The sequence below is a fragment of the Asterias amurensis genome, chromosome 2, assembly GCF_032118995.1.
Source record: "Asterias amurensis chromosome 2, ASM3211899v1".
In the NCBI taxonomy this organism is placed as follows: domain Eukaryota; kingdom Metazoa; phylum Echinodermata; class Asteroidea; order Forcipulatida; family Asteriidae; genus Asterias; species Asterias amurensis.
This window is the reverse complement of record NC_092649.1, coordinates 6433668-6460455: the sequence shown is the minus strand read 5'-3', so window position 1 is coordinate 6460455 and position 26788 is coordinate 6433668. Positions and strand designations below refer to the sequence as shown.

The following is a 26788-nucleotide window of genomic DNA, read 5'->3' as shown; positions in this document are numbered from 1 at the left end:
AACCATATAGTCCTGACAGGTTGTGCCATCAGGGCATGGTAGACATGACGTGGCTCTGGACTGGCTGATCTATCTATCAGACTTTACAACATACCTACCTAGACACTGATCCATGGACTGAGAACCATAGTCATGACAGGTTGTATCATCAGGGCATGGTAGACATGACGTGGCTCTGGACTGGCTGATCTATCTATCAGATACCTACCTAGACACTGATCCATGGACTGAGAACCATAGCCCTGACAGGTTGTGCCATCAGGGCATGGTAGACATGACGTGGCTCTGGACTGGCTGATCTATCTATCAGACTTTACAACATACCTACCTAGACACTGATCCATGGACTGAGAACCATAGTCCTGACAGGTTGTATCATCAGGGCATGGTAGACATGACGTGGCTCTGGACTGGCTGATCTATCTATCTGACTTTACAACATACCTACCTAGACACTGATCCATGGACTGAGAACCATAGTCCTGACAGGTTGTATCATCAGGGCATGGTAGACATGACGTGGCTCTGGACTGGCTGATCTATCGATCAGACTTACAACATACCTACCTAGACACTGATCCATGGACTGAGAACCATAGTCCTGACAGGTTGTATCATCAGGGCATGGTAGACATTACGTGGCTCTGGACTGGCTGATCTATCTACCTGACTTTACAACATACCTACCTAGACACTGATCCATGGACTGAGAACCATAGCCCTGACAGGTTGTGCCATCAGGGCATGGTAGACATGACGTGGCTCTGGACTGGCTGATCTATCTATCAAACTTTACAACATACCTACCTAGACACTGATCCATGGACTGAGAACCATAGCCCTGACAGGTTGTGCCATCAGGGCATGGTAGACATGACGTGGCTCTGGACTGGCTGATCTATCGATCAGACTTACAACATACCTACCTAGACACTGATCCATGGACTGAGAACCATAGTCCTAACAGGTTGTATCATCAGGGCATGGTAGACATGATGTCTGGCTGTGGACTGGCTGATCTATCGATCAGACTTTCAACATACATGTACCTACCTAGACACTGATCCATGGACTGAGAACCATAGTCCTGACAGGTTGTGCCATCTGGGCATGGTAGACATGACGTCTGGCCAGGCTCCGGTTGGAATTCTCCGAAAGCACATTTGAAGCAAGGGATGGTACCAGTGTCAGAGTACTGACCAACTGGGCACGACTCTGTTCAAAGAAATTGCACAAAGACCATTAACTATTTCTGAAGAATTATTATTATTTTGTTTCTGTTCATGACTGTGAAACTATAGATCAATCTGCCCAAGAACTTCTCTTTTAATAAATTTACACTGATATTCTTAAGATTTCTCCGAGCATCTAAAGGATATTGATTATTTTAGTATACCGCTCTCCGAATGAACTGCACGGTTCAAAAAGGAACAATAAGCTATTTGCGAGTTAGATTTGAATAATGTCTAGTACAATGAGTTTTTTAGTCACAATGTTCAGCTTACATTTGAATTCCTTAGACTACATGTACACAGACAGTATGTCACATGGTACAGGGCAAGCTTTTGTATATTATAGCAACCTCCAGATGAGCAAACCCTGGTACCATTGTGCCATACACATCCATTCAGAATCATGTATGGGTGTTCACTGTTTTATGTAACTATTAAGCAAAAGCTTGCTTCTTATCATGTGACATAGCAACTGTCTCGACAGTCTGAGGAATTCAAGCTCAAGCGGTAACTATTGATCAAGCACGTCATTGTACCAGACAATATGAAAATCTTACACGCAAATGGCTTATTGGACTGCTGAACAGTTGTCAAATTGTTGCAGGTTAAACCAGTTCGACAGCATTTGTCAAGTCTAGGATCGTTTGTGTAACGCTTCAACGCGCTCAGCTTATCTGGTCTTCCTGAGTAATTTCGTCCATTATTTAGGGTCAAACTCCTGTTAAAGAGGCTCTGACTTCTATTATGAATTTCGACAGCAGTGCATTATGTCCCGACAAGCTGACACTGCTAAAGGTGAAAACGAGTTAAATATTAGATCTTATGAGTGTCACGGCCGAGTGGTTAAGAGCACCGAATTCAAGTTCTGGTGCTAATTCACCAGAGTGTGGGTTCGAATCCCAGTCGTGACACTTGTGTCCTTGAGCAAGATACTTTTCTATAATTGCATCTCTTCACCCAGGGGTATAAATGGGTACCTGCGAGGGTAGAGGTTGATATTGTGAATGAAAATTTCAGAGCGCCACGGCAGCTTGGGGCTGTATACTCCCTAATGGGAGCTGAGAAAGATTAAAAAGGGATGTTTATTGGCCCAATGACCAGGGCACTAATGTAAAGCGCATTGATACGGTTTGTTGTGAAATGCGCTATATAAGAATTTGTTATTATTATTATTATTATTATTATTATTATGATATTTAAGTTCAAAGATAGCGACCAAAGCAGGTCAAATGCAGGTGATACATGGCGCAAAACAACCTCTGCCTAATGACTCCCTTTCACCCTAAGTAAGAAGTAATGTTAGTTCTTCACCTTTACACAATGTCTTATTGTTGGCTCCAGAAGTGGCTGTTGTAGTACCAGGGGGGCAATCAAAGCATGAAAGCTGAGCCTGCTGATCCTGATAACACCCTCTGGGACAGGACTGGCAATCGTTGGTCAAGTTGTTGAACATGTAACCAGTGGTACACGCAACTAGATATTGTCAAGGATGAAAAATCAATGTGAATAAATATGGGAATAAAGCCTTTAGGATAAGACTTGTCTTTGCGGTGTACCAGCTTAACATAAAACAAGAGTTAAAAGTAGACTTCTTTAAAATGAGAAACAAATTGAAAGTGTTACAGAAGTTGCTTTAAAAATGAATGAATGAAAGCTGTTTATTGTTGATATTCTATCAAACCAACTTTTTATTTCTGATGCACACAGTTATCGACTCCACACCTCATCAGACTTGACCCGGCTCTCCATTTCTAGATCCAAAAGGAAAGCCGAGGACATAGCCTTCGGAGTTGCTGCACTGCGCTTGTGGAACATGCTACCAATTAACACGTCTGAGAGAAGCTGCGCCTTTGGCTGTGATTAAAGGCCTCCTCAAGAAACTTCTGTTTCCAGAACCATCCTAACTTCTCCTCTTTTTGTTTAATATTCTTGGCTTGTCCTTGGTCCATTTTTTATTTTGTGCTCTTGTTGCCCTTCCTTTGTTAGACGCTCTGTTCTTTGTATAGCGCCATATAAATGCTTTGAATTATGTCATTTTATCACAGCATGCAAAAAGAAAGATCTCATTTTCCTTTGTGCCAGTAACTCCTCGAGTCGGGCTACGTCCCGTAGCCTTAGATCTCAAGGGTCTTTCTCAGGATCCTCGCTGTTCTCGCTGTTCCCAAAAGCACTGCCTTCTGTAACAGATCTACCCTCACATTTGTCCCTATTTCATCTAGATGTTTCCCCAGTGCTTTGGGAATGGTGCCAAGTGCTCCAACCACCACGGGGACTACTTTTACCTTTACCTGCCAAATCTTACGAAGTTCCCTGGCCAGGTCCTGGTACTTCTCGATCTTTTCCATCTCCTTCGAAGCTACCCTTATATCACCTGGCACAGCTATGTCAATGAGATGACACATCTTCTTCGTCTTATCTAATACATGTAGTACAACATCCGGACGCCTATGTTGTATAACATGATCGGTCTGAATGTAAAGTCCCATAGGATCTTGACCTGGTCGGTCTCTACAACTTTCTCCGGAACATGGTCGTACCATTTCGCAAGCACTTTGACACCATACATGTACGTCTTACACAGATCCCAGTGAATCACCTTGGCCAGCTTGTCATGTCTTCCTTTGCACTCCGTCTGGGCCATCTTACTGCATTCGCTAACAATATAAAATACAGTCTCCTCTGCTTTATTGCACATTCTACACATAGGAGAGACATTTGCTTTCTCTATCCTTGCCTTCATTACATTTGTCCTTAGAGACTGGTCTTGCGCCACAGTAATCAAGCCCTCTGTTTCCTTCTTTATTTCTCCACTCTTTAACCAATTCCATGACTTGCTGCTGGCCACTTCCTCAGTACACCTCAAGAACCGGCCATGAAGTGGATTGTCCTCCAATCTTGATGTCTTTCCTCCTTCCTTTCCCTTTTGTACTCCTTCGGCCCAACTTCGTCTGCCCTCGTGTACCTTTGTGCAACTTTCAACAAGCTCTCCTCGGTCCTCCTGACATGACAATGCAAGCTTCTGCGCTCGATGCCAACACTGTCCGCCACGCTAAGCAACCCCTTCCGCCCTCTGACCTCGGAAGATAGAGTCTACTAACATTTGACCGCGGGTGTAGCATGCCATGCATGGTCATTAGTTTTCTTGTTCTCCTGTCAGTGACATCTAGATCTTCCTTAGTCCACTCGACAATACCCGCACTGTACCTCATCTTTACCCGCCTGATGTATTCTGCCTTCAGCCTTACTTTTGATTCCTTGTGAAGGACATGGTCCGATTCAAGTACACCAAGATACCGATAACTCTCCTCCTCACCCAAAGCCCTCAACTGTGCACCATCTGGCAGAGCAATGCCATCGGAATGTACCCTCTTCCCCCTCTTCATGGTCATTGAAGCACATTTCTCCAGACCGAACTTCATCCCGATTTCATCACTGAAAATCCTGACGGTCTGCACCAAAGAGTCGATCTCGGCCTCATTCTTCGCAAACAACTTCAAATCGTCCATAAAAAGCAGATGGTTGATCTTACATCCGTCCTTCTTCATTACATAACCTGCACTCACCTTCCTTAGAATCATCAACAGAGGCATCATGTGCAAGAACAAACAGCAGTGGAGACAGAGAGTCACCTTGGAAAATACCTCTTCTTATGCATACCTTGCCCAGATTATCATCGTTGGCTGTCAGATTTGTTAGCCACGTCTTCATGCTCTCACCTAAAAGACGTTTTACTGCATCAGCCACTCCAACCATATCCAGACATTCCATTATCCATGTGTGCGATACCATGTCATACGCCTTCTTGTAGTCGATCCACGCCATTGCCAAATTAGTCTTTTTGCTCCTGCAGTCCTTCAGTACAGCCTTATCGATGATAAGTTGATCCTTCGTACCTCTGGACCGCTTCTTACAGCCTATCTGCTCCTCCGGAAACAACTGCTGGTCATCCATATGGCGATATAGATCTTCTGCAATCATACTGGTCAAGAGTTTATGCATCACAGGTAAGCACGTGATTGGTCTATAATTACTGGCAATGTTACCTTTCTTGACATCCTTCATGATCAGCACTGTTTTTGCCTCAGTCATCCAAGATGGGACCTTACCCTCTACTAGACAGTCTTGCAATTGTAGGGCCATTCGCTCATGCAAACTACGGAAGTTCTTCAACCAGTACCCATGCACATGGTCCAGACCCGGGGCTTCCAATTTGGCACCTTCTTTATCTGTCTCTTAACCTTGTCCACGTCAATCTGGAACCCTTCTTGCTGTTGTACCCCTCTCAACTCATCTTTCACATCTGTTAGCCATTCCGCTTGTCGGTTGTGTTTTACTGGTTTGTCCCAAATACCACCCAAGAAAGTTTTTGCCTCTGTTGGTCTCGGGCCCGCTTGCGTGCTGTCAGCCTTCCCATCCAATTCCTTTAACAACTGACGCTGATTGGTGTTAAATAATCTATTCTGGTGAAATTGCCTAACCCTGTCGTCATACCTCTTCACTTTTGCAGCCTTAGCCTTAACCCTTTGCTTAATCTCCTCTATAACAACACTCACACCCTTACGTTTGACGTTGTACTTTGTCATAATTGTATTCCTTAAGTCTGAACTATTCAATAAACCCTTATTCATTTGTTCTATTCTACTGAGATCTCTTCGCAAATCTTTAATTTGACCCTCCAGCCGACGTTTCCACCATGGTGTACTGTTCCCTTGTTGAGACACCTTTACCCCTAACTTTTCCCCTACTACAACTGCCCCTGCAAAAATAAGACGGTTAGTTTCCGATAGAATATCCGTACTTACCGACCCAAGGACTTTTACTACGGCTGACATTTCTGTCAGCCTTTTCCTTGGGACCCGGCGCAAAGCTGGAATACTCCACCCGTTTGACCCCTTCGCCGCTTCCATGACCTCTTGAAGCTTAGCCTTAATCTGCACCTCCTCCTCATCCGTGAACTCTACGCCCTCCTCATCGTCGATGCCATCATCATCCTGACCATTTCGCAACCCTGGCTGGTTCACCTCATCTCCACTCTGTGAGCTAGCAGCAGCCGCCTCCTCCGGTATTTGGTGGTTAACAATATCTGTTCCATCACTTTCAGCTTGTACTATCCTCCTCATCTCCTCAATTTCCACATTGGTTAACCACTGGTTCCGTTTGATAGTACTTATCTGGTCTGCAAGACGCTGCTCACTAATCTCAAACATTCCTTTATCTTGCCATAGGCTTATCATTCTCCTTCTGTATCCTCTCTTGTCCGGTTCAGAGCTCATGGCACTGCTTACTACAGAATTTACGCTTACAGCCTTTAGAAAAGCACAACTAACAGGGGACTGTAAGTGAAGAAAAAATGCACTGAGCAGAGTAATGAAATTGAGCCCAAGTTATTGTAAATGATGCATCTTTATAAGTAGAGACTTCAACTAGGGGACTATATAGGGCTCACTTTTACAAAACAGTTAGATTCACCTTAAGACAGTTTGTGATTATTTCCATAGTGATTTGCATTGTGACATCACACTTTGCTTTGCAACTAAGATTGATACTCACCGCACACATAGTTGTCATTGTCTGCAATGTAACCTGGTTCACAGTCAATCTCTGCGTAGCCGTAAGAAGTCTCATCATATTGCATCTCTACCTCAGGTACCACAAGAGGTAGTGTGCCGTCGCCTAGCTTAGTGGACAAACCGTCTACAATCACTATCATCTTATCTTCGGCATCAATCGTTGCATCAAAACTGTCCACTCCTTCAGAATGCTGGATGTTAATACCGACATCAAAATAGATGAAAACTTTAGAGGTAAGAGCTTCTCGGCGCTGCTTATTATGAGCTTGTTCATCTGGCTTGCTGAGTTGCAACTCCATTGACCTCAACGTTGACCCCTTGGCCTCTGACCGCTGAAGACGTCTCTGTTGTTGGTACCCATCTTCCTGGTAACTGCGCCTCCGTCGGCTTGATTCACCACATGTGACTTCAACGTTATCTATAGTGCACTTTTCAATGGGTACACATAACTCAGTAAAGTTAGCTTTCCGTAAGAGGTCAATAAAAGCCTGTGCTATGCTATCCTGTGTTGATTGATTTGAACAATCGCCTGAAAAATACATTAACTCAGAGGGTAATCTTCCTGTCGTGGATCTCTTTGTCTCTGGTGAATGCAAAAAAAACAAAACAAAGAACATTAGAAACTGTTAATTTGGCAATTCTTAAAACAATTGATTCAATAAAGTTCAGTCTACCAAATGACAGGAGAGCAAACTAAAAATAGGGTACTGCTGCTACTAGCCCTATATAGGACTCTTTCTCTGGATGTACACAGGAACAGAGTCCTAACTATTGAGGCCCAATTCTAGGGCGGAAAAATTTCACAGCTTCATAACTTAAATCTTACCTGAAACAAGCCACTAATTTCACCAGATTCACATTTCATGGCGGCATACATTTTTCTGCGGTGGGTTTTGGTCCTCATATTTTCCTCACAAATCCGTCATTTTCGTGAAATAATGCAGCTTCCAGCGTTAAAAAATTCCCGTTTTGATCGTTTTCTCACAGTGTTGTCTGTTGTCATGCGTACGCGTATACATTCGCGTGCAAGACGCACGATGCAAGCTTAGACGCATGAATTCTTGGTCACCGTATCTTGACTGCACAGCGTTAACACAATTCAAAATTTACGCGTCGTGCCTCTTGCGTACACACGACAGACTGTGAGAGTACGGAAAAAAATGGGAATCCTTAACGTTGGGAGCTGCATTATTTCATGAAAACGACGGATTTGTGAAGAATATATGACGATTAAAACCCACTGCAGAAAAATATATGCTGCCATAGAATGTGAATCTGTTGAAATTGGTGCTTTCTTGCAGGTAAGATTTGAGTTATGAAGCTGTAAAAATTTTCCGACCCAGAAATGTACCCTGATGTCCAGGACGTCACTGTAGTACAAAACGAAAGTGTAAGGCCGCCAGGGCTATGCTGCTACAATCATTTAAAAGCCATGTTAGATTGTTTCAATAATTTGTCTGATTCTGTGTTTATCTAAATATTAAAAAAGGATTTGACACTTATCTTTCATCAAATCCTCATGTAAAATGCACTGTTACAGAATTTAAGGAATTTACAAGTTTACTTAAATGATCATAAAAAGATTGTTTTATTAAGTGGCAAATTCAGTACTAACATAATATATACTTGTGGAATACCCAAGGTGCTACACTGTAGTGCTGGGCGAATAGTTAAATTTGGTATTCAGTCCACCACTGGCCAACTCCTAGAAATTAACCGGATATTCAAATATTTTCCCCCAGTACATACGTGCTATAGTGAGCACCACGACCGCTAGAGGGTGCTTTTTTTCCCGTGTTTTTTAGCCACTAGAGGGTGCTGTTCGTTTGTGGTCGTTCGTTTGTGAATGAGATCTTGTGAACGTGTGACGTATGGGCGGATTGATATTAGTTTTAGACAGTGTCACTCGGTTCATTCATAAAAATACCCAGATCTAATTTAAAGACGGCGATTTGCTTTTTCTTTTGATATCGTGATTGACTTAACGTTGTCGTTTAGAAGGAAAACTTTTGTAATCTTTCAACAAAATACGTTGGAAATGTCATTGTTTTAACTCTTTACAAAGGTGAAATGCTGTTTTATGCTGTTTTATGCTGTCTCAATAGAAGTTTCATAAGGAATCAGGCAAAACATTCCTATCGGTCGTCGCCCCGACGATCGCAGATAATAGTTAAATACTTATTTTGTGCTGTTTTATGCTGTCTTCAGAGAAGTTTCATAAGGATACAGGCAAAACATTCCATTCGGTCTTCGCCCTGACGATCGCAGATAATAGGAATTCGGTTTCTTGTTTGTAATTAGAGGACTATCCGATTTATTAAAAGTTATCCGCGCCCTTTGCGGATATCCAGTTAGGTCAAAAACGGTATTTGGGGTTACGATTAGGAAAAACTATTCACCATTAACCGGATATTTGAATTATTTGCCCAGGCCTACTACACTGAGTAAATGACAAACTGAATAATATAAAACACGCACATGGGGACAATATTTTTTATTGATAAATACCTCAGACAGTTTCACTATTCCTATTGGTGGAGAGCGCATCAAGTGGGTGTGTATAAACCTTTGTTTATGACCAGTAAAAAGTGTTGAAACATGGGCGTGACACGCGAGCTTGCACCTGTGCTTATAGGACAGTTTCTTCATTCCTATTGGTCGAGAGCAACAGCCTGGACAGTTGTGCCACATCACGCGTTACGCGCGACGCGCACAGTATAGAAGGAGTTGTTTACCCGAGGACCGGCAGAGAGCCTTACCATTTCATAGCTGGAGGGGTGTTGTGTTGAAAGAAATCATTTAACAATTATAATTTTTGCATTTATTTTACTTTTTGACCAAAAGTGTTGATGTTTTTTGATGAATGGGAATCAAAGTATGTTGAATCGGTTTTCAACTAGTGGTTTAAACCCGCCGAGGCCTGGTTCTTGATAATTTACCTCGACTTCGTCTTGGTAAAATTATCAAGAACCAGGCCTCATTGGGATTAAACTACTAGTTGAAAACCTCTTCATCACAGATTGATCCGTTATTTTAAACCTCGTGGAACAGCGCAGAACTCTAACGGGACCCGTAGCACGGGCTTCCTGCTAGTCCTGATAAAACTGAGAATATGTGTTTTTAGTATTCCATGAGCACACCTGTGGAAACATATTCTTCAAGCAAACTTAGCGCGCGGTTAGAACACACAAGACACAGGGTGTCAAAATCACACCCTGCGTCTTGTGTGCTCTAACTGCCTGCCTGCCTGCCAGACAGACAGACAGACAGACAGACAGACAAACAGACAGACAGACAGACAGACTGACAGACAGACAGACAGACAGACAGACAGACATACATATACACAGACAGACAGACAGACAGACAGACAGACAGACAGACAGACAGACAGACAGACAGACAGACAGACAGACAGACAGACAGACAGACAGACAGACAGACAGACAGACAGACATATAGACAGACAGACAGAAAAATATCAATAAGTAAGTATTACACAATTACATTTTTACCTGAACAATCTGGAACTTTTGAGCTAGGTGTCCACATCCCAGATAAACCACAAACATATTGTGTTCTCACTTCTTCGCCATTTTGACGCCTAGGTATGTCAAATTTGGCATTACAGAACATTGTGCAGAATTTACCATTTTGCCAAAGATCACAAGCCAAGGTCCCATTCCCAGGTACATCCAGTGAGGAACACTCCACAGCTTCACAAAGAAGAGAAGAAAATTGTACAATCAAATTAAAAATCATCATACATAACAAAATGTACTTGGCGTTTGCTCTTAGTCTAAACCCTTACAGGCAGTCATTGGGTCATTCGACATTATAGCCCTTTTTGCAACTCCACACCACAAATCCACGTATAGACCTACCGTTAATTTTCCATCTTCAACAGCTCCGAAAACATAACAGTGTATATTGTAAGAGCCTTTTCAACAGGAGACTTTGGAACTCTACAATGTAGGTGGCGGCAGACTTACCAGGTAAATGTCCATTGTTTACGTAGTTCTGAGCAGCGATTCAGAGAACAATGGGTTTACCTAGTAAGTCTGCTGCCACCAAGCGTCCTGAAAGTCCCCAATTGATGAGGTGCTTAGTTTTGATTAAAATTTCTAAAAATATTACCCACAATTTTCCACTGGTTTACTTGAATGGGTCCAGATGGGAATTTCATTACAAAACATCTCCCCTAAACTGGCTGCAAATATCAACATAATGTGGAGAATTTTTTTTTTTAAGCTCTGATATTTTTCGCTGAACATTAATATTTAAAGCCATTGGACACTTTCAGTAAACAGTATTGTCCAAAGGCCTACACTTCGTGTATCACAACTTACAACTAAGATATAAAATAACAAACATGTGAAAATTTAAGCTCAATCGGTCATCGGAGTCGGGAGAAAATAACGGGAAAACCCACCCTTGTTTTCGCACGTTTCGCCATGTCATGACATGTGTTTTCTGTAAATCCGTTATTCTCGATATCGAGAATTGATAATTGTTTTAATGTTTTCTCAAAAAGTAAAGCATTTCATGAAAAAATATTTCAAGAGAAAGTCTTTCACCATTACCTTCTGTAAACTTTGTAAGTTATTTGTAAATCTGTGAATTTTTTTTTTTTCTGTTCCGAAAGTGTCCAATGGCTTTAAGGATAGATCTTTCCTTTCTGAAAGTTTAAACAGAATCTATCTGTACATCCTCTAGGTATTTGATAATTTTTAAAAGAAATGGTTTCTTTTGAAAACCTATTTTGCATTCAAACGATATCTGTGGAGGGCAGGAACATTTGCCGCAGGTAATTTTAATTCTGAGGCAACAAACACATCTCCAACAAATATATTACACATGTTGTTCACGTTAAACATTTGTTTATTAAAATGTTAAAGCAGATGGTAACAAAACAAAATATGGCAAAAGAGCAACTATAATATAAATGTTAATAGTAAACTTGCGGGTACAACCATGGGTAAAAACTCTTTTGAGGGAGTGGTGGCTCTGAAAAGAGCCGGTTTGGTCTCGACGTTTCAGTATACTCTGCTCGTCTTCAGGAGAAGACCATGCAAAGCTTCAAACACCATTTAAAATATGGCAAAGTTTGTTCAAAATAAGTCCCGGGTAATATGCCTGTGGGTTTTGGACTAAAGCATCGAGTATACACAGTGGTAACACACATCAGTATATGTGGATAAAACCAAATAATAATATAAATAATATAATACATCCTTTTCATTTGATTGGCTGAACATGGAATTGAATTACATTTCATCCTATATTTTGCCACGTAACTGCCGAGATGTTGCATTGTTGCCCTCTGAAGTGACGTAGTTTTTTCGAGACCTCAAACCTCGAAATCCAGCATCTGAAAGCACACAACTTCGTGTGACAAGGGTGTTTTTTATTTCATTTATATCTCGCAACTTCGACGACCAATTGAGCTCAAATTTTCACAGGTTTGTTGTTTTACGCAGTTTGTTTAGATACACCAAGTGAGAAGACTGGTTTTTGACAATTACCAAAAGTGTCCACTGTCTTTAAAAACAACAAAATACAATAAACAGAAGACTGAGAAAAAAAAAAAATACCCCAAAAGAGGAATATGAAGTATAAAACAAACAGCTGTGTAGGGATTGCCCAAAAGCTAAAAGTGAACTTAATCACTATCTAAAAGAGCAATCCTAAATTTAAAAGACAAATTATACAAATATTGACTGCTTGTTATGGTTAAAACTACGACTCCCGAGGTGATCCCCGGAGCGTTCTTATGGACTGGTCCAGGGATCAAAGAGGGAGTCATAGTTTCAACCATAGCACGAGTTAAAGCAGTCAATATTTGTTTTATAACACTCCACCAGACTATTTATCATCTTCGTACACGTAACGTTCGTACGCGCGTTTCAGATACACAGATGCACAACTGATTGGGTTCGAGGTGGGTAAAAAAAGACGTCTGGGTACTGCATGCCGTATGATGGTCGTCGGACTATCACACAGCAAACGATGCACTACCACACGGCTGCCGTCTAGTAAAACTAAGACATATCATGTGACGTGCTCTAAACCAATGAAAAGGCAGAATATATTTGTAAGGGGTGTTTTAAGTCTAAATGGCGCAGTTACAGGGTAGTGATGTTGGAGTGCTTTGAGAACCCCTTCGAGTTTGAAAAATCCGTATAAAAACTGACTTTTATTATTAATATGACCTTTTGTCTTCAGTCAGTCTCCGTTTATGGTGATTTCTTTCATCTATTTGCAATAGTGTTTATAAAGTGAATGTATGAGTGGCAAAGTTAGGCACTGTGGGAGAGGATGTACTTACGGTTGAGAGTAATGGTGAATTCACAGACCGCGATCTGACCGTTGTCGATATCACTTGCTGTATACACCACATTATGCGTCCCCCAAGAGAACCTGTCCGAGTTCCCGGTCCCCCGGGATTGTGTGATTTGTAAATGATCCCCTCTTAAATCCTCAAAGACTGGCGTCTGCCATGTGACCTCAGTCTGCTGTGGGCCAGTGATGTCGTAACCAGCTGATGGGCAGAAAACTATCCTCGGTTTCAACTCATCTGAAATCAAAGAAGTATTTTGAGATTTCTGTCATATTTTTTTCCACATCAAATTGATGGACAAAAAAAACTAGAGTGTACTTCCATTTGTAACAGTTGCTCATTGACTTTGAGTAGTGGCTGAACAGTATAGTGCACAGGGCCCAATGTCATTGCGAGATATTAATGAAAGAAAAAACACCCTTGTCGCACCATAATGCTTCAATACTAAATAAAATAATAATTGCACAATATGTAATATTTATGACTTCCTTTTCCCCCTCTCAATGTCCCTTCCACTTGTCCATACAAGAAATGTAAGAAATGTATGCCTCAACAAACATAAATGTATATAAAACTAAATAATCATAACTTTTATTTCTACTTACCGAATATACTAACTCTAAAAACACATGTAGCGGAGTTACCAGCCTGGTCAGTGAAGGTATAAGTCACATCTGTTGTTTCGTTAAACAGGTAAGGGGAAGTTACATCAGCAGGGTATGTCACCAGAGTCAGGGCACTAGATGGGAGGTTGTCAGTTGCAGTTGGGACGTCAAAAGTCACAGACACTGTATTTTCATTTTCTAGAGTAGCCTGAGTGGGACCCGGGCAGACTGATAAGGTAGGAGCAATACCATCTATGAGGAAAAACAAAAACTTTTTATGGGAAGGAAATAATACTAAACAAACTAGCTGATGCTAGACTTGAACCTGTGCCCTCTCAAAGGCTGTGCAAGTGCTCTCCCACTGAGCTACTATACCAGCCTTTTATGTTGGTGAATGGAAATCTGCTATTACACTCTCCTACACTCTCCAGTAAGAAAAAGTCACAAATCGATTCTTTGCACTGATTTTTTTTTTTTTTTTTGGGGGGGGGGCTGACCTTTTGGGTGTCAGGTTGACTCAGTTGTTTCTTTCCCAATCTTTCACCTCTGTGGACCCCGGTTAAAATCCCACCTCGAACCCGAAACCAATTTATGTTTATTGGGTTTCAAAAAGGTCCAAGCAAAGAGAACTATTACCAACCAAGACACAGACAAATTACTTCTTTAATTATAACAGAAACGATGTTATATAAGAGGACAGCAAAACAAAGGAACACGAAGCAGAAATGGGACTTGGGACCCTAGCAGTTATGTTGACGACAATGATTTAGCCCTAGTCGAATCCGGGTCCACCAGTAGATGGATTGCAATACGTGTCACTGACCGCCATCTTTGATGTAAAGCAATGGAAAAGTGCAAGCGTGTTCACGCTATGCACGACTCTCAGCCAATGATAGCTAGCACAATTCATCAAAGATAGCGGTCGATGCCGTCTATTCAGATATGATGGCCTACATTTACCTTCACAGTGTGTTGGCAAGTCACTCATCTCAGCACTCCATGTCCCGTCGTCCTCACAAACTACCGATGAAACATCGTTAGAGAGGCTGAGACCGTTCAAGCAAGAGAAGCTACACCTGGAACCGATCGTCAGACGGCTATACGCACAATATGCTGGATTGACTTGAACATCAGACGGAAGTGACAAGGCATCACATGTGACAACTGAAAATGTCATAGAAATGAAACTGCTTTAGGAACTCACTGTGTTGAGGGCCTTGCCCTACAGTGCAACTCTTTCAGACAACTTCATGAACTCAATGTCTTCATTCTCTCCCCTGTCCCCGTGCTCAATGTTGACTGGAATGCAGAAGACCGTGCAATCAGAACCAACATTAAAAGGGGGCAGGGGGGCCCAACGAGATATGGCCTTGATTGTAGCTAGCTAAAGTCCCACACAGTAACTCTTCCTGACAATTTTATAAACCCAAATTCTTTAGGCCTGGTGCCACAGGGCAACTCTCTCACACAACTTCATAAACTCAATGTTTTCAAGGCTTTGTCCCACGGGGCAACTCTTTCACACAACTTCATAAACTCAATTTTTTTAAGGACTTGTCCCACGGGGCAACTCTCTCACACAACTTCGTAAACTCAATGTTTTCAAGGCCTTGTCCCACGCGGCAACTCTTTCATACAACTTCATAAACTCAATGTTTTCAAGGCCTTGTCCCACGGGCAACTCTTTCACACAACTTCGTAAACTCAATGTTTTCAAGGCCTTGTCCCACGGGCAACTCTTTCATACAACTTCATAAACTCAATGTTTTCAAGGCCTTGTCCCACGGGGCAACTCTCTCACGCAACTTCATAAACTCAATGTTTTCAAGGCCTTGTCCCACGGGGCAACTCTCTCACACAACTTCATAAACTCAATGTTTTCAAGGTCTTGTCCCACGGGCAACTCTCTCACACAACTTCATAAACTCAATGTTTTCAAGGCCTTGTCCCACGGGGCAACTCTCTCACACAACTTCGTAAACTCAATGTTTTCAAGGTCTTGTCCCACGGGCAACTCTCTCACACAACTTCATAAACTCAATGTTTTCAAGGCCTTGTCCCACGGGGCAACTCTCTCACACAACTTCATCAACTCAATGTTTTCAAGGTCTTGTCCCACGAGGCAACTCTCTCACACAACTTCATAAACTCAATGTTTTCAAGGTCTTGTCCCACGGGCAACTCTTTCATACAACTTCATAAACTCAATGTTTTCAAGGCCTTGTCCCACGAGGCAACTCTCTCACACAACTTCATAATCTCAATGTTTTCAAGGCCTTGTCCCACGGGGCAACTCTCTCACACAACTTCGTAAACTCAATGTTTTCAAGGTCTTGTCCCACGGGCAACTCTCTCACACAACTTCATAAACTCAATGTTTTCAAGGCTTTGTCCCACGAGGCAACTCTCTCACACAACTTCATAAACTCAATGTTTTCAAGGTCTTGTCCCACAGGCAACTCTCTCACACAACTTCATAAACTCAATGTTTTCAAGCCCTTGTCCCACGGGCAACTCTCTCACACAACTTCGTAAACTCAATGTTTTCAAGGTCTTGTCCCACGGGCAACTCTCTCACACAACTTCGTAAACTCAATGTTTTCAAGGTCTTGTCCCACGGGCAACTCTCTCACACAACTTCATAAACTCAATGTTTTCAAGGCCTTGTCCCACGGGCAACTCTTTCACACAACTTCATAATCTCAATGTTTTCAAGGTCTTGTCCCACAGGGCAACTCTTTCACACAATTTTATGAGCCAAAATGTCTTAAGGACCTTGTCCCACAGAGCAACTCTTTCACACAACTTCATAAACTCAATGTTTTCAAGGCCTTGTCCCACGGGGCAACTCTTTCAAACAACTTTATAAACTCAATGTTTTCAAGGCCTTGTCCCTCGGGGCAACTCTTTCAAACAACTTCATAAACTCAATGTTTTCAAGGCCTTGTCCCACGGGCAACTCTCTCACAAAACTTCATAAACTCAATGTTTTCAAGGTCTTGTCCCACGGGGCAACTCTCTCAGACAACTTTATTAACTCAATGTTTTCAAGGCCTTGTCCCACGGGGCAACTCTTTCACAAAACCTCATAAACTCAATGTTTTCAAGGCCTTGTCCCACGGGCAACTCTTTCACAAAACTTCATAAACTCAATGTTTTCAAGGCCTTGTCCCATGGGGCAACTCTCTCACACAACTTCATAAACTCAATGTTTTCAAGGTCTTGTCCCACGGGTGACTCTCTCACACAACTTCATAAACTCAATGTTTTTAAGGTCTTGTCCCACGGGCAACTCTTTCATACAACTTCATAAACTCAATGTTTTCAAGGCCTTGTCCCACCGGCAACTCTTTCACACAACTTCGTAAACTCAATGTTTTCAAGGCCTTGTCCCACGGGCAACTCTTTCATACAACTTCATAAACTCAATGTTTTCAAGGCCTTGTCCCACGGGGCAACTCTCTCACGCAACTTCATCAACTCAATGTTTTCAAGGCCTTGTCCCACGAGGCAACTCTCTCACACAACTTCATAAACTCAATGTTTTCAAGGTCTTGTCCCACAGGCAACTCTCTCACACAACTTCATAAACTCAATGTTTTCAAGGCCTTGTCCCACGGGGCAACTCTCTCACACAACTTCGTAAACTCAATGTTTTCAAGGTCTTGTCCCACGGGCAACTCTCTCACACAACTTCATAAACTCAATGTTTTCAAGGCCTTGTCCCACGGGGCAACTCTCTCACACAACTTCATCAACTCAATGTTTTCAAGGTCTTGTCCCACGAGGCAACTCTCTCACACAACTTCATAAACTCAATGTTTTCAAGGTCTTGTCCCACGGGCAACTCTTTCATACAACTTCATAAACTCAATGTTTTCAAGGCCTTGTCCCACGAGGCAACTCTCTCACACAACTTCATAATCTCAATGTTTTCAAGGCCTTGTCCCACGGGGCAACTCTCTCACACAACTTCGTAAACTCAATGTTTTCAAGGTCTTGTCCCACGGGCAACTCTCTCACACAACTTCATAAACTCAATGTTTTCAAGGCTTTGTCCCACGAGGCAACTCTCTCACACAACTTCATAAACTCAATGTTTTCAAGGTCTTGTCCCACGGGCAACTCTTTCATACAACTTCATAAACTCAATGTTTTCAAGGCCTTGTCCCACGAGGCAACTCTCTCACACAACTTCATAATCTCAATGTTTTCAAGGCCTTGTCCCACGGGGCAACTCTCTCACACAACTTCGTAAACTCAATGTTTTCAAGGTCTTGTCCCACGGGCAACTCTCTCACACAACTTCATAAACTCAATGTTTTCAAGGCTTTGTCCCACGAGGCAACTCTCTCACACAACTTCATAAACTCAATGTTTTCAAGGTCTTGTCCCACAGGCAACTCTCTCACACAACTTCATAAACTCAATGTTTTCAAGGCCTTGTCCCACGGGCAACTCTCTCACACAACTTCGTAAACTCAATGTTTTCAAGGTCTTGTCCCACGGGCAACTCTCTCACACAACTTCGTAAACTCAATGTTTTCAAGGTCTTGTCCCACGGGCAACTCTCTCACACAACTTCATAAACTCAATGTTTTCAAGGCCTTGTCCCACGGGCAACTCTTTCACACAACTTCATAATCTCAATGTTTTCAAGGTCTTGTCCCACAGGGCAACTCTTTCACACAATTTTATGAGCCAAAATGTCTTAAGGACCTTGTCCCACAGAGCAACTCTTTCACACAACTTCATGAACTCAATGTTTTCAAGGCCTTGTCCCACGGGGCAACTCTTTCAAACAACTTTATAAACTCAATGTTTTCAAGGCCTTGTCCCTCGGGGCAACTCTTTCAAACAACTTCATAAACTCAATGTTTTCAAGGCCTTGTCCCACGGGCAACTCTCTCACAAAACTTCATAAACTCAATGTTTTCAGGGTCTTGTCCCACGGGGCAACTCTCTCAGACAACTTTATTAACTCAATGTTTTCAAGGCCTTGTCCCACGGGGCAACTCTTTCACAAAACCTCATAAACTCAATGTTTTCAAGGCCTTGTCCCACGGGCAACTCTTTCACAAAACTTCATAAACTCAATGTTTTCAAGGCCTTGTCCCATGGGGCAACTCTCTCACACAACTTCATAAACTCAATGTTTTCAAGGTCTTGTCCCACGGGTGACTCTCTCACACAACTTCATAAACTCAATGTTTTTAAGGTCTTGTCCCACGGGCAACTCTTTCATACAACTTCATAAACTCAATGTTTTCAAGGCCTTGTCCCACGGGCAACTCTTTCACAAAACTTCGTAAACTCAATGTTTTCAAGGCCTTGTCCCACGGGCAACTCTTTCATACAACTTCATAAACTCAATGTTTTCAAGGCCTTGTCCCACGGGGCAACTCTCTCACGCAACTTCATCAACTCAATGTTTTCAAGGCCTTGTCCCACGGGGCAACTCTCTCACACAACTTCATAAACTCAATGTTTTCAAGGTCTTGTCCCACGGGCAACTCTCTCACACAACTTCATAAACTCAATGTTTTCAAGGCCTTGTCCCACGGGGCAACTCTCTCACACAACTTCGTAAACTCAATGTTTTCAAGGTCTTGTCCCACGGGCAACTCTCTCACACAACTTCATAAACTCAATGTTTTCAAGGCCTTGTCCCACGGGGCAACTCTCTCACACAACTTCATAAACTCAATGTTTTCAAGGTCTTGTCCCACGAGGCAACTCTCTCACACAACTTCATAAACTCAATGTTTTCAAGGTCTTGTCCCACGGGCTACTCTTTCATACAACTTCATAAACTCAATGTTTTCAAGGCCTTGTCCCACGAGGCAACTCTCTCACACAACTTCATAATCTCAATGTTTTCAAGGCCTTGTCCCACGGGGCAACTCTCTCACACAACTTCGTAAACTCAATGTTTTCAAGGTCTTGTCCCACGGGCAACTCTCTCACACAACTTCATAAACTCAATGTTTTCAAGGCTTTGTCCCACGAGGCAACTCTCTCACACAACTTCATAAACTCAATGTTTTCAAGGTCTTGTCCCACAGGCAACTCTCTCACACAACTTCATAAACTCAATGTTTTCAAGGCCTTGTCCCACGGGCAACTCTCTCACACAACTTCGTAAACTCAATGTTTTCAAGGTCTTGTCCCACGGGCAACTCTCTCACACAACTTCGTAAACTCAATGTTTTCAAGGTCTTGTCCCACGGGCAACTCTCTCACACAACTTCATAAACTCAATGTTTTCAAGGCCTTGTCCCACGGGCAACTCTTTCACACAACTTCATAATCTCAATGTTTTCAAGGTCTTGTTCCACAGGGCAACTCTTTCACACAATTTTATGAGCCAAAATGTCTTAAGGACCTTGTCCCACAGAGCAACTCTTTCACACAACTTCATAAACTCAATGTTTTCAAGGCCTTGTCCCACGGGGCAACTCTTTCAAACAACTTTATAAACTCAATGTTTTCAAGGCCTTGTCCCTCGGGGCAACTCTTTCAAACAACTTCATAAACTCAATGTTTTCAAGGCCTTGTCCCACGGCAACTCTCTCACAAAACTTCATAAACTCAATGTTTTCAAGGTCTTGTCCCACGGGGCAACTCTCTCAGACAACTTTATTAACTCAATGTTTTCAAGGCCTTGTCCCACGGGGCAACTCTTTCACAAAAACCTCATAAACTCAATGTTTTCAAGGCCTTGTCCCACGGGCAACTCTTTCACACAACTTCATAAACTCAATGTTTTCAAGGCCTTGTCCCATGGGGCAACTCTCTCACACAACTTCATAAACTCAATGTTTTCAAGGTCTTGTCCCACGGGTGACTCTCTCACACAACTTCATAAACTCAATGTTTTTAAGGTCTTGTCCCACGGGCAACTCTTTCATACAACTTCATCAACTCAATGTTTTCAAGGCCTTGTCCCACGAGGCAACTCTCTCACACAACTTCATAATCTCAATGTTTTCAAGGCCTTGTCCCACGGGGCAACTCTCTCACACAACTTCGTAAACTCAATGTTTTCAAGGCTTTGTCCCACGAGGCAACTCTCTCACACAACTTCATAAACTCAATGTTTTCAAGGTCTTGTCCCACAGGCAACTCTCTCACGCAACTTCATAAACTCAATGTTTTCAAGGCCTTGTCCCACAGGGCAACTCTCTCACACAACTTCGTAAACTCAATGTTTTCAAGGTCTTGTCCCACGGGCAACTCTCTCACACAACTTCGTAAACTCAATGTTTTCAAGGTCTTGTCCCACGGGCAACTCTCTCACACAACTTCGTAAACTCAATGTTTTCAAGGTCTTGTCCCACGGGCAACTCTATCACACAACCTCATAAACTCAATGTTTTCAAGGTCTTGTCCCACGGGCAACTCTTTCACACATTTTTATGAGCCAAAATGTCTTAAGCACCTTGTCCCACAGAGCAACTCTTTCACACAACTTCATCAACTCAATGTTTTCAAGGCCTTGTCCCATGGGGCAACTCTCTCACACAACTTCATAAACTCAATGTTTTCAAGGCCTTGTCCCACGGGGCAACTCTCTCACGCAACTTTGTAAACTCAATGTTTTCAAGGCCTTGTCCCACGAGGCAACTCTCTCACACAACTTCATAAACTCAATGTTTTCAAGGTCTTGTCCCACGGGCAACTCTCTCACACAACTTCATAAACTCAATGTTTTCAAGGTCTTGTCCCACAGGCAACTCTCTCACACAACTTCATAAACTCAATGTTTTCAAGGCCTTGTCCCACGGGCAACTCTCTCACACAACTTCGTAAACTCAATGTTTTCAAGGTCTTGTCCCACGGGCAACTCTCTCACACAACTTCGTAAACTCAATGTTTTCAAGGTCTTGTCCCACGGGCAACTCTCTCACACAACTTCATAAACTCAATGTTTTCAAGGCCTTGTCCCACGGGCAACTCTTTCACACAACTTCATAATCTCAATGTTTTCAAGGTCTTGTTCCACAGGGCAACTCTTTCACACAATTTTATGAGCCAAAATGTCTTAAGGACCTTGTCCCACAGAGCAACTCTTTCACACAACTTCATAAACTCAATGTTTTCAAGGCCTTGTCCCACGGGGCAACTCTTTCAAACAACTTTATAAACTCAATGTTTTCAAGGCCTTGTCCCTCGGGGCAAATCTTTCAAACAACTTCATAAACTCAATGTTTTCAAGGCCTTGTCCCACGGGCAACTCTCTCACAAAACTTCATAAACTCAATGTTTTCAAGGTCTTGTCCCACGGGGCAACTCTCTCAGACAACTTTATTAACTCAATGTTTTCAAGGCCTTGTCCCACGGGGCAACTCTTTCACAAAACCTCATAAACTCAATGTTTTCAAGGCCTTGTCCCACGGGCAACTCTTTCACAAAACTTCATAAACTCAATGTTTTCAAGGTCTTGTCCCACAGGGCAACTCTTTCACACAATTTTATGAGCCAAAATGTCTTAAGGACCTTGTCCCACAGAGCAACTCTTTCACACAACTTCATAAACTCAATGTTTTCAAGGCCTTGTCCCACGGGGCAACTCTTTCAAACAACTTTATAAACTCAATGTTTTCAAGGCCTTGTCCCTCGGGGCAACTCTTTCAAACAACTTCATAAACTCAATGTTTTCAAGGCCTTGTCCCACGGGCAACTCTCTCACAAAACTTCATAAACTCAATGTTTTCAGGGTCTTGTCCCACGGGGCAACTCTCTCAGACAACTTTATTAACTCAATGTTTTCAAGGCCTTGTCCCACGGGGCAACTCTTTCACAAAACCTCATAAACTCAATGTTTTCAAGGCCTTGTCCCACGGGCAACTCTTTCACAAAACTTCATAAACTCAATGTTTTCAAGGCCTTGTCCCATGGGGCAACTCTCTCACACAACTTCATAAACTCAATGTTTTCAAGGTCTTGTCCCACGGGTGACTCTCTCACACAACTTCATAAACTCAATGTTTTTAAGGTCTTGTCCCACGGGCAACTCTTTCATACAACTTCATAAACTCAATGTTTTCAAGGCCTTGTCCCACGGGCAACTCTTTCACAAAACTTCGTAAACTCAATGTTTTCAAGGCCTTGTCCCACGGGCAACTCTTTCATACAACTTCATAAACTCAATGTTTTCAAGGCCTTGTCCCACGGGGCAACTCTCTCACGCAACTTCATCAACTCAATGTTTTCAAGGCCTTGTCCCACGGGGCAACTCTCTCACACAACTTCATAAACTCAATGTTTTCAAGGTCTTGTCCCACGGGCAACTCTCTCACACAACTTCATAAACTCAATGTTTTCAAGGCCTTGCCCCACGGGGCAACTCTCTCACACAACTTCGTAAACTCAATGTTTTCAAGGTCTTGTCCCACGGGCAACTCTCTCACACAACTTCATAAACTCAATGTTTTCAAGGCCTTGTCCCACGGGGCAACTCTCTCACACAACTTCATAAACTCAATGTTTTCAAGGTCTTGTCCCACGAGGCAACTCTCTCACACAACTTCGTAAACTCAATGTTTTCAAGGTCTTGTCCCACGGGCAACTCTCTCACACAACTTCATAAACTCAATGTTTTCAAGGCTTTGTCCCACGAGGCAACTCTCTCACACAACTTCATAAACTCAATGTTTTCAAGGTCTTGTCCCACAGGCAACTCTCTCACACAACTTCATAAACTCAATGTTTTCAAGGCCTTGTCCCACGGGCAACTCTCTCACACAACTTCGTAAACTCAATGTTTTCAAGGTCTTGTCCCACGGGCAACTCTCTCACACAACTTCGTAAACTCAATGTTTTCAAGGTCTTGTCCCACGGGCAACTCTCTCACACAACTTCATAAACTCAATGTTTTCAAGGCCTTGTCCCACGGGCAACTCTTTCACACAACTTCATAATCTCAATGTTTTCAAGGTCTTGTTCCACAGGGCAACTCTTTCACACAATTTTATGAGCCAAAATGTCTTAAGGACCTTGTCCCACAGAGCAACTCTTTCACACAACTTCATAAACTCAATGTTTTCAAGGCCTTGTCCCACGGGGCAACTCTTTCAAACAACTTTATAAACTCAATGTTTTCAAGGCCTTGTCCCTCGGGGCAACTCTTTCAAACAACTTCATAAACTCAATGTTTTCAAGGCCTTGTCCCACGGGCAACTCTCTCACAAAACTTCATAAACTCAATGTTTTCAAGGTCTTGTCCCACGGGGCAACTCTCTCAGACAACTTTATTAACTCAATGTTTTCAAGGCCTTGTCCCACGGGGCAACTCTTTCACAAAAACCTCATAAACTCAATGTTTTCAAGGCCTTGTCCCACGGGCAACTCTTTCACACAACTTCATAAACTCAATGTTTTCAAGGCCTTGTCCCATGGGGCAACTCTCTCACACAACTTCATAAACTCAATGTTTTCAAGGTCTTGTCCCACGGGTGACTCTCTCACACAACTTCATAAACTCAATGTTTTTAAGGTCTTGTCCCACGGGCAACTCTTTCATACAACTTCATCAACTCAATGTTTTCAAGGCCTTGTCCCACGAGGCAACTCTCTCACACAACTTCATAATCTCAATGTTTTCAAGGCCTTGTCCCACGGGGCAACTCTCTCACACAACTTCGTAAACTCAATGTTTTCAAGGCTTTGTCCCACGAGGCAACTCTCTCACACAACTTCATAAACTCAATGTTTTCAAGGTCTTGTCCCACAGGCAACTCTCTCACGCAACTTCATAAACTCAATGTTTTCAAGGCCTTGTCCCACAGGGCAACTCTCTCACACAACTTCGTAAACTCAATGTTTTCAAGGTCTTGTCCCACGGGCAACTCTCTCACACAACTTCGTAAACTCAATGTTTTCAAGGTCTTGTCCCACGGGCAACTCTCTCACACAACTTCGTAAACTCAATGTTTTCAAGGTCTTGTCCCACGGGCAACTCTATCACACAACCTCATAAACTCAATGTTTTCAAGGTCTTGTCCCACGGGCAACTCTTTCACACAATTTTATGAGCCAAAATGTCTTAAGCACCTTGTCCCACAGAGCAACTCTTTCACACAACTTCATAAACTCAATGTTTTCAAGGCCTTGTCCCATGGGGCAACTCTCTCACACAACTTCATAAACTCAATGTTTTCAAGGCCTTGTCCCACGGGGCAACTCTCTCACGCAACTTTGTAAACTCAATGTTTTCAAGGCCTTGTCCCACGAGGCAACTCTCTCACACAACTTCATAAACTCAATGTTTTCAAGGTCTTGTCCCACGGGCAACTCTCTCACACAACTTCATAAACTCAATGTTTTCAAGGTCTTGTCCCACAGGCAACTCTCTCACACAACTTCATAAACTCAATGTTTTCAAGGCCTTGTCCCACGGGCAACTCTCTCACACAACTTCGTAAACTCAATGTTTTCAAGGTCTTGTCCCACGGGCAACTCTCTCACACAACTTCGTAAACTCAATGTTTTCAAGGTCTTGTCCCACGGGCAACTCTCTCACACAACTTCATAAACTCAATGTTTTCAAGGCCTTGTCCCACGGGCAACTCTTTCACACAACTTCATAATCTCAATGTTTTCAAGGTCTTGTTCCACAGGGCAACTCTTTCACACAATTTTATGAGCCAAAATGTCTTAAGGACCTTGTCCCACAGAGCAACTCTTTCACACAACTTCATAAACTCAATGTTTTCAAGGCCTTGTCCCACGGGGCAACTCTTTCAAACAACTTTATAAACTCAATGTTTTCAAGGCCTTGTCCCTCGGGGCAAATCTTTCAAACAACTTCATAAACTCAATGTTTTCAAGGCCTTGTCCCACGGGCAACTCTCTCACAAAACTTCATAAACTCAATGTTTTCAAGGCCTTGTCCCACGGGGCAACTCTCTCAGACAACTTTATTAACTCAATGTTTTCAAGGCCTTGTCCCACGGGGCAACTCTTTCACAAAACCTCATAAACTCAATGTTTTCAAGGCCTTGTCCCACGGGCAACTCTTTCACAAAACTTCATAAACTCAATGTTTTCAAGGCCTTGTCCCATGGGGCAACTCTCTCACACAACTTCATAAACTCAATGTTTTCAAGGTCTTGTCCCACGGGTGACTCTCTCACACAACTTCATAAACTCAATGTTTTTAAGGTCTTGTCCCACGGGCAACTCTTTCATACAACTTCATCAACTCAATGTTTTCAAGGCCTTGTCCCACGAGGCAACTCTCTCACACAACTTCATAATCTCAATGTTTTCAAGGCCTTGTCCCACGGGGCAACTCTCTCACACAACTTCGTAAACTCAATGTTTTCAAGGTCTTGTCCCACGGGCAACTCTCTCACACAACTTCATAAACTCAATGTTTTCAAGGCTTTGTCCCACGAGGCAACTCTCTCACACAACTTCATAAACTCAATGTTTTCAAGGTCTTGTCCCACGGGGCAACTCTTTCAAACAACTTTATAAACTCAATGTTTTCAAGGCCTTGTCCCTCGGGGCAAATCTTTCAAACAACTTCATAAACTCAATGTTTTCAAGGCCTTGTCCCACGGGCAACTCTCTCACAAAACTTCATAAACTCAATGTTTTCAAGGCCTTGTCCCACGGGGCAACTCTTTCAAACAACTTTATAAACTCAATGTTTTCAAGGCCTTGTCCCTCGGGGCAAATCTTTCAAACAACTTCATAAACTCAATGTTTTCAAGGCCTTGTCCCACGGGCAACTCTCTCACAAAACTTCATAAACTCAATGTTTTCAAGGTCTTGTCCCACGGGGCAACTCTCTCAGACAACTTTATTAACTCAATGTTTTCAAGGCCTTGTCCCACGGGGCAACTCTTTCACAAAACCTCATAAACTCAATGTTTTCAAGGCCTTGTCCCACGGGCAACTCTTTCACAAAACTTCATAAACTCAATGTTTTCAAGGCCTTGTCCCATGGGGCAACTCTCTCACACAACTTCATAAACTCAATGTTTTCAAGGTCTTGTCCCACGGGTGACTCTCTCACACAACTTCATAAAC

At 42.6% G+C, this 26788-nt stretch overlaps 1 protein-coding gene across 2 annotated transcripts in view; it reads right to left on the bottom strand.

Annotated features, from left to right (window-relative positions):
- The window catches only part of LOC139954346 (uncharacterized), a 132082-nt gene that overhangs the window by 45328 nt on the left and 59966 nt on the right, over nt 1–26788 (bottom strand). For both annotated transcript variants that reach the window (XM_071954102.1, XM_071954103.1), the window contains exons 25-31: nt 14708–14911; nt 13748–13999; nt 13131–13379; nt 10318–10518; nt 6783–7385; nt 2544–2705; nt 1054–1215 (exon numbers count right to left, since the gene is read on the bottom strand). In XM_071954102.1, the coding sequence (XP_071810203.1) occupies nt 1054–1215; nt 2544–2705; nt 6783–7385; nt 10318–10518; nt 13131–13379; nt 13748–13999; nt 14708–14911 (1833 nt within the window). The remainder of the gene's footprint in view (nt 1–1053; nt 1216–2543; nt 2706–6782; nt 7386–10317; nt 10519–13130; nt 13380–13747; nt 14000–14707; nt 14912–26788) is intronic.